The sequence below is a fragment of the Corvus kubaryi genome, unplaced genomic scaffold, assembly GCF_017639235.1.
Source record: "Corvus kubaryi isolate FWS band 111438036 unplaced genomic scaffold, C.kubaryi_AGA036_p1.0 37347, whole genome shotgun sequence".
Lineage (NCBI taxonomy): Eukaryota > Metazoa > Chordata > Aves > Passeriformes > Corvidae > Corvus > Corvus kubaryi.
In genome coordinates, this window is record NW_024581113.1 from 250394 (window position 1) to 259281 (window position 8888).

The window sequence follows — 8888 nt, forward strand, 5'->3', positions numbered from 1 at the left end:
GGCGGGGCCGGGCAGGGCCGGGCAGGGCGCGCGGCGAGTGAGCGCGGCCCCGCTCCGCTGCCGCCGTCTCCGCCGCCGCCGCTGCCGCCCCCGCCCCGGCATGAGGAAACGCAACGAGTCGGTCACGGTGGAGCATGAGCGCGCCGCCGCCGCTGCCGCCGCTGTGCCCGGGCCCCTCGACAAGGGCTGCAGCCTGAGGCGAAGCCTGCGCCTGCCTGCCTCTGCCGCTGCCGAGGGCATGAAGCGACCGCTGGGCAGGTGAGCGCCGCCGTCCCTCCGCCGGGCTTTGTTATCCCCGTGCCACCGTGTGCTCGCTCCCGGCGAGGGCATCGGGAGCTGCCGGGGACCGGAGCGGCAGCGGGGCGGTGTTTTGCGAGCAGAGGGGAAGGGCCGCTGCCGCCGCCCCCCCGGCCGAGGAGCCCGCGGGACGGACAGGTACTCGGGCCGGGGATGTTCCCCACCTCAGCCCTGCTTCCTTGGCTTTTCCTGTGCTCCAGCCGAGCAGCTGCCGGCCCCGCGGTACCTTCAGTTCTCGGTGCAAAGAACTGGTTGGAGAGCGGGGCGGTAGCGGGACCGGCGGATCCCGCCCTGGCCAGCAAAGGATGGGAGGGTTTGGTGTTCGTACCTGGGCGCTGCTGCGTCCAGCCCCCTTTGGTACAGGCAGGCGTTCTCCCGAAAAAAAAAATGGCTAGCAAGGAATCCTTCCATCAGAGAGCGTATGTGGAGCAGCAGGGCCCTGCAGGTAGGATGTCTGCGTTTTTGGAAGAAGCTGGTGGCTGTCAAAGTGATCTCTTTTCCATAAATGAGTCAGATTTAGGGGTCAGTAGGAGAAGCTGACGTGACTCCCTTGGAAGGAGTTTAGCTGTGGCTTTTTGCCAGCTATGTTAACGTTTTAAACGTTTTGTGCGTATTTATAATGGGGAAATGTTTGTATACCTTTCTAAAAAGACTGTAACAATAGAAGGTACTTATCACCTGGACCCTTAATCGTGCAAGATTTTGGGGGAATGCAATACACGATGAAGACTTACCTCCCTGGCCCTCTGCAATTCTGATCAGAGTCAAGATACAACCTTTCAGTGTCACCTAAACCGGTATAGTGGTGGTCTTTGTGTTTTGAAACTGTGAAGAATATGTAATGATCAAAATAGCTATGTGGTTTGGGTAGCTGCAACCAAATTGCTGTGCTTCAGCAATACAGCAGCCAGATTTTTTTTTTAAAGAAAAAGGTGCTTATCAGTGCATTTCTAGTAAATGAGCTATTGTGGATGTTTCTCTGCTGAATTTTCTGAGATTTTTTCTGTTCTCATAAACCAAATTAACATTTGAAAAGAGCTGTAGGTACTTGTCATGCTCAAAGACAGAGACTTTGAAATGGGATTTCTTTTATTGGGTAATAGCTATTTAATTTTGTGCCCTGGAGGTAGACCTTTGGGATGCTGTCACTGCTCTGTACATGTTATGACAAGCTTTTGGTAATTGAAAATGGCGCTGGGTTCATCTCTCAGTTTCCATGACTGTGCAGTGGATCAAACTGTGACAGTGCTCTGCTTTTATAACATTTAAAAATTTGACATGTCTATTCTGTTTGTCCAAGTGGATGTCTTCTAGACCAGTGGCACTCGAATGATGGCTTGCTGTCTTCTTCAGCATTATGAATGGCACTCAAGTACCTTTTGCTCAAATGGAAATGCTGTGTCGGTGGTGAGCATCGAGCAAGCCCTAAGAGCACTGAGTGCAGTCTGTTGGCTTGGTCTGGCAGGCAGGTGCTTTGTGGGTACCAGACACAGCACAGCTGTATTGTAAGGGCCAAGCCAAAAATAGGGAAAGCACATCCTGTCTGCGAAAAATTTTCTTGTATTTATTTCTCCATTTACACATTTAGAAATGGTTGGCAGGCAAGTTTTCCTTGTTTTCCTCCATGTTCAGCCTTGGAAGCCTGTTTCAGAAATTGCTGAAGTCCTACATGGATTCTGGCCCTTCCCCCTCTTTCTGCCCCTCACCTCCCCCCGTTCTTTTTGGATCAGGTACTGTATTCCACACAGCAGTGTTTCTCCAATTCGTGACATTGTAGGAAAACCTTGTTTGAAGCTTGCTTTTCCTTTTCCACATTCTGAGATTATCTGTATTTCCGTGACTTTTTTTTTTTTCCTTTTCATGCTGTCCTGTGTTGACTGCCTTTCTTACTGACTTTCAATGGACCTTCTCTGACTTCCTCACCTTGCGAGCCTTCAGACAGTGGTTTGCAGGCAACGTTTCTCTGTCTGCCAATACCTTCCAGCAGTGTTTTTTATGGGATAACAAACGCACTGCTGAACTGTGAATCTGAGTGTGCAGGAAGGGGAGATCCAGGTGGAAGAAGGTATGATGCCCAGAGATAAGGTTCTTGTCCAGAACAATCAGCCTGAGTCGGGTCAGGCAGCCTTCTAGCTCCATGTCCCACCTTTGGTGAACAGCAGGGAGTGTTTAAGGAAGAACACGAGGGTATGTGTGCAGTGACCTCCATTGGGGAGGCCAACAAGTTGCTGTCAGACCATCTAGATCCTCGTATTTTAATATTCAAGGTCATGCTATTATTGCAGCATTCCTTATACTGCTGGAAATAAAAGCACTGTTTGATTGTTGTTTTCAATGGGTTTTTACATCAGTTTCACTCCGCAGCTTGCAGAAGCTGTAAGGTGAAAATTCACCTGCAAGGTTGCTGGGATGGTGGAGGTGGCATAATATCTGAAATTGGAGATTTGTACCACGGTAGACTATTCTTAGCATGCTCCTTGATGAAATAGTTAAAATCAACACTTGAATGCTGTGTTAAAGGGGAAGTGGGGCTGTCTGCATTTCATGCTGCTGTTCTACAGCCTCTGCAGACTTGGGGAAGCAGCATGTATGTTTGGCTTTATCGTGTGGGTTTCCTTCTCTTATTTGTAAACGATACAAGCCACTGGCTAGAAAGGCACACCAATCCCCAGTAGCGTGGAGTGGCTGCGTAGTTCTGCAGCCAAGGGCTGATCATGTGGCATATTCCATGGGTCAGGAGCACGGGGTGGGGGGACTGCAGAGGCAGCTGTGTCTGTAACTGCAGCAGTGACCAGGAGACTGTGGAGCAGCAGCAGAGCTGGTGTGTGCCCTTCTCCAGCACAGCTTTTCCTGCTCACGTCCAGCTCCTCAGGAAAGGCTAAATAGCACCTTAAGTGATGTTTATAGAATACAGTGCTGGCTTACCACTGGCAGCAGCTTGCTCTTGCAGCAGTATTTTTCAATTTTACCAGCACTGCATTTGCCCCTCAGTTTTTGTTCAGTCATACCATCACAATGTGCTCATTCATCCAGGAGCTGAAACTCATTCTAAAGAGGTGGCTGTGTGTTTTGACTGGCAACTACTCTGTTAGAGAAAGTGTGTGCATGTGCTTCTAAGTGTAATGGAGATGGATATCTGATAAATAAGATTTGTATGGCTTCAGCTAGTGTATAGTGTAGTCAGTGTGGCTTTTCTTAAGTGGTTTACAACCAGAAATGAACAAATATAGGTATTTCCATTTTCTTCCATAGAGAGCAGTAAAATGTAATGTGATGGTTACTTAAGTGCTTTACAAGTTGCTCCTTTAAAAGTGCGTGAATGATTTCCTTTTTAAAGGAGCTGTTCTGTCTGAAATTATTACATGCAATAATGCCATAAATAAAGAAGTAATATGCAGTGCTCGCCTTTCCTGGTATGTGTGCTTTGTGTGGATGGCCGTTCCTCTAATATTTCTGTTGTGAGGCATCTTCCAGGTGCCAGTGTTGGAAGTGCTAGATGGATATTAATGTAGCATGGTGTTTTGGGTACTTGCTGTGACTTGTTTTTGTGGTTGGTGGCTGTAATGTTCTGAGGAAATATGTTTGAGCAGCCATAGATCTGGAAAACCTTCATGTGGGAGTGCAGAGAATAGAGAAAATCAAATGAGCTTAATACTGACATTGATACCAGAGCAAATTCTCCTATCTCATTTCTGCTGAAGCCTGATCCTGGTGATAAAAGGTCACATGCATGTTACCCTTCGCTTCTGCGACCTCATCATTATCGGATGCTCATTTAATCCCAATCAGTATTCAGACTATAGACGTGAAGTGTGAATTTTGCCATTCTCCAATTCTCCTACAAACAGTTGTTTGCTACAAATGTTAAAACTTGTTTCTGTTTCTCTCCATGCTGTGGAGCAGTGAAGCGCTTGGGATCCCATGTGTGTGAGCTGCATTCTTTGATGCTTTCGTGCTCTGCTTTGCTGGAGAAGCCGCTGTCCCTCAGGCTCCCTTCAGTTGTCCCTGGTACCTTTGCTCCTAGAGACCCCTGGCTGCTGGCACAAGTCCCTGCAAGGGGTGTTTTTGGGACCCTCCCGCTGGCTGTCCAGCCTGTGTGTGTCCCACAAGCTGGATATTTTTGGACTGACCCTACAATTTGGTGTAGTTTCAGTATCACTGTAGCCACCCTTGTTTGTCGTGTGCAGCTTTCTCGGTGCTTTCTCTGGAGAGGCAGAAGGTTGCTTTTACAGTACCGCTTCCTGGGTATTTTATGAAAATGCAGGGAGGTGCTAAAGGCAAGAGGCTGCAACAGCCTGCTCGTGTCTTCCCCTCTGATGCAGCAGAATTTCCCTGGAACAGTGAGTGTGCTCAGGCATGTCAAATCCGATGTGTGGTGACCCTCGGTGCCGTCCTGCCCCAGCAGCTGAAATGCTTCATGCCTTCCCATGTCTCTTTGGACTTAACCAGTGGTATCTTTCCTCTGATGGAGAACTTGGCCATCTCCATTTTCTGCCCCTGTGTCCTCTCAGTGCCCCATCCTTATATCTCTAGATCTAGCCCCCTTTCTCCTGGTGTTACTTTTTTAGAAGCCTTTGCTGAGTCTTTTATGATTATTCCAGTCTGTTCCATTGTAGCAGAGATGACAAATACTTGAGTTGTTCCCCTGCAAGTGTTCATCAATATATTTAAGGGTTTTTTTTCCTCAAGTGAGTTTTGTGCTATTGTCTCTCTTAATTGCCATCTTCAGGTTAAACCAGTTACTTGTCAGTACTTTAAAAAGAGGAAAGGAGCTGCCTTTGTAGAGACATTTCATCAGTCATGCAGCTTTTTCACCAATTCTACCTTCCTACTGGGTAACTGCCTCTATTTCAGTTGTTCTTGAGCAGAGTTCACAAAGAAGCCGTGAAGTGGTTTCCAGTTGCTTGCCTGTGCTTTCTTTCATGGTAAATACAGGTTGAATCACAATCCCTCCTATGGGTAAAATACGTAGAAGCAGTTTGCTTTGTGTGAGGACTTTTTTTAGTATGTGGGGCTCTCTTTTGTTTTTTGTTGTTGGGTTTTTTGCTGGTTGGGTTTTTTTGTTGCAGTTCTTTTGAAGAACATGCCCAGTAATATTTTGCTCAGATATGTCAAAAATGGGGTTGTGTAACTTTTTCCACATGTATGTCTGCCTTTCAATTTTTTTTTAAATTTATTTAAATGGTATCACAGTAGCTCTGCCTCCTGTTTTTTCCTGTGCATTGTCAGCCATTTTGGCAGCTTATGGCTAGGAAAAGCCTCTGAATTGCTCCCAGGCTACCTATTTGGGGCATTAGGTATTCATTCTCTGCATCATCTTCCCAGTTTGTTCATCTTTTCCAGCCATTATAATTCTCTTTCCTTGTGCTCATCTTTTCCCCACTCTTTCTCAAAGACACAGAAGTCATTCAGCAAAAATAGCAATATTCCCTGCAACGTGGGGAATTATTAGTTTTATTATTGTGGATTGTTTTAATTCTGGATTTTGTGAAGCCATCGTGTTGACATGTGGCAGTTCTGTGCCTCAGTGTGTTACTGTTAAAGCATATCTGTTTTTCACCATTTTCATCACTGACTTTGGGGGTTTTTTTTGGTGTTAAATAGGTGTGGTTTACTCTCTTAAACATCCCTTGAGATTCCTAGCATCATCTTGCAGGTCTGTTTGTGTGATCTAAAATTTCTTTCCTCGGATCCAGTGTACCCATGAGCGTCTCTGGATTTCCTGCAATAGAGCACAGCATTTTTTCTGCTGCATCTGCTCTGTTGCATCTTCTAGTCTCTGAGCAGTTTTCTCAACTTCTCCATATTTCTCATGGAGAACTCTGCTCAAGCAGGCATGTTCAGGCTGGAGAGAATTTGCCCTCTGGCTTTGTGTTGGTTACGTTGAACTGATTTCATTGCAGTGCCGTATTTCTGACATCATACTTGCCCCTGGGCTCAGTTGCTCTGCTTTGATGGCTTATGTCTGAATTAATAATTACTGTGGTATTGCTAATTGCTACTACTTTATAATAATTTCTACTTGGGAGCTGTTTGAATTGCCTCTGCTTGTTTGAGTTTACCTAAACTTCCCTTGGGTTTAGGTAACTCCTGGGACCAACAGGGCTTCCTAGTCACCTCTGGAGTGAAGGTGCCTGGGGACACCAGGGTCTTCTCAGCCTTGTCACGTTCTTTTCTGTCCTTTCTGGCATGTGGTTGCTGAGACAGAAATCAAGTTCTCTGCAGACGCAGTCACAGGTCACTGCAGTGAGTCCGTAGGTTTTCTCCTGGATGCAATGTAAATGCGTTTCTTTCTGGTGAAAACAATGTTGTGGTGTTTTCATTAAAACCAATGATGGTGACATCATTTCCTCTCCAGAATCCCCTTTCTGCTGTATGTTCAAGAGGCCTGGTGTACCCCAGCAGGACTTGTGCTGTATTTGAAGAGCACTGCCTGTTGAGTCTGGGCTCCTTTGAAAGGAGAGTGGTGCCTGCTTAGGAGGCTGCAGCCAAGTTACTTTATCTTCCTAGGCCTGAAGAGCAGGTCAGATTATTTTGGTAATCATGTCAGGGTGTGAAATTAGTGAATAGGCTTCTACAGCAATTCCCCTATAAAACGTGGGGTTTTGTAAGCTCGGTGGGCAGCTGTCCTGTGTCATGTTGTTGGTGTTACAGTAGTGGCTGGCTTCTGACATCGGGAGTGAGTGACTGCAAGCAAGGGAGGTTTACTAAGGATGTAACATGAGAGCACTATGTTAATGTAGCCGTGACTGAATCAGTACCACAAGAAGATTAAAAGAAAGTGCTTCAGCTGTATTAAAAGGGTAACAGGAGACCTAGGAGACTTTAAAGCCATTAGCCTGAGGTGGAGTCTGTGCAATTTAAATTGCAAGAGTTAATTTGAAATTCAATGGAAGAAGATTTAACAGCTAAATATATATAAGTAGATCTGTCCTGTGGAAGGACACTGTAAAATGTGACAGGTTTGTCAAGATTACAGCCTGGTTGATGAAGGTATCAGCAGTAAAATTGTTTCTCCAAAGCACTTGACTTTGTACTGTAGTTTATTTTATTGACATGCCTTGCATTGCTAATGGAGAGCAGGTTATCGCTATTGAAAATTGGCTCAATGGAGGGAGAAACAACGGGTGAACTACAGTGGGATTGATGCTTGGGTTCAAGGGTGTGTGTAATTTTGTGTATCAGCCGTCCCAGGGATGAGTTGGCTATCAGTTACTATTGATATTGATACTATTGATACTATTGATAAAATGAGAGGAGGAGAGGGTTGATAATGGTTGATGAATGGGGAAGTCAGCAGTTTGGAGCAGATGGCCAAATAGTGAAAAGGTCACCAGGACACAAGTGTAGCTGGCAGGATGGTGGGGGAGAGAGGGTAGGGGTTGTAACTGTGGGATGGGAGTGTGACAGAACGTAAAGCTGTTGTAGGTAAGTCACCTCTGTAAGCTGTCATGTGTCCCTGAATATCCCTTATCCAGACAGTGAGGCTGCCATCTAGGCTATGGACTTTTGCCTTGCTGGCACACATCTCTGTCTATCTCTGTCTCTCTCTGTTTCTCTCTCTCTCTCTAAGAAGTTGGTGAAACTAGTGCAACACTTGACTTCAGAAATCTGCCTCTTTCATATTGCAGGCAATTTAAACTTTCAAGCAGAATTTCCTAATTTTAGACTCTATCAAGTGCCTTGGTCATTCACTGAGCTAACAGGAACCTTGACTATTTACTTTCCAAATCAAAGTATTTATTTAACCTAGATTTATTTCAAGATTGTAACTCTTACTGAGAAGTAGAGCAATAGAAAAGATTGTTAGACTAGAAAATTAACTTCTAAAACACAAACACTTGAGAACATTTGAGATAAGTCCCACAGCTGCTCTTGTTCAAAACTATCTGTCCAATTTGTACCCACTTAAAAAGGTTGTTAATTCCTCTTGCAAAAGAGATTAGTGTTGATTAATAAGGGACATAAGGTCATGTGAAGCCTCATCTCTGTTTTTACTAAAGGTATGCAGAATAAAGGATTTCATGTGGCGTAACTGAAGAAATGCCCTCTTGGAAGGGTACTCTTCAGCAGCATTGTGCACGCTCAGAGCAGAGAACAGAAAATGCATTTACCCTGTCCAGAGCCTGATTTCCCTTCCCCTGGCAGTAGAGCTTCCCCTGGGGTGGCTGTTCTGAGACAGAGGAGCCTACACAAATGAGGATGATGTAAACTGGAAAATTGGAGTCAGGACTTCCAGGTTGCAGCATCCTTGCTTGTGGAGCAAAGTGTGTTCAAGGTGTTTAAGAATTGAATAGATTTTAAGACTTCTTGGCATCCTCAGGAAGGGAAGCCTGGCACTGTTTTCTCCCTTAAAGCAGTCCTATCTCACTTTTTGTTAAGTTTTGTTTAGTTTCAGAGCAGCTTTAGGAAGCAGGAATAAAGCTGACAATACGGGTTTTGTACTGCTGAATGTGAAAACTGTGAATTGCACAGAATCATTGGAAATAGCCCATTCTCTTGTTCTTGCAAATCCAGCAGAAATGCAGTGACTGACCTTTGCTTTCACTTTCCAATAGCTTTGTGCTGTCTCTTGTAAAGCATTATTTTCC

General features: G+C 45.4%; 1 protein-coding gene across 1 annotated transcript in view; it reads left to right on the top strand.

Annotated features, from left to right (window-relative positions):
• Positions 1 to 24: 24 nt before the first annotated feature.
• ABHD12 (abhydrolase domain containing 12, lysophospholipase) overlaps positions 25 to 8888 on the top strand; it is a 38737-nt gene continuing 29873 nt past the window's right edge. The window contains exon 1 of the mRNA XM_042031896.1: positions 25 to 258. Within this exon, the coding sequence (XP_041887830.1) occupies positions 101 to 258 (158 nt within the window). The 5' untranslated portion in view covers positions 25 to 100. The remainder of the gene's footprint in view (positions 259 to 8888) is intronic.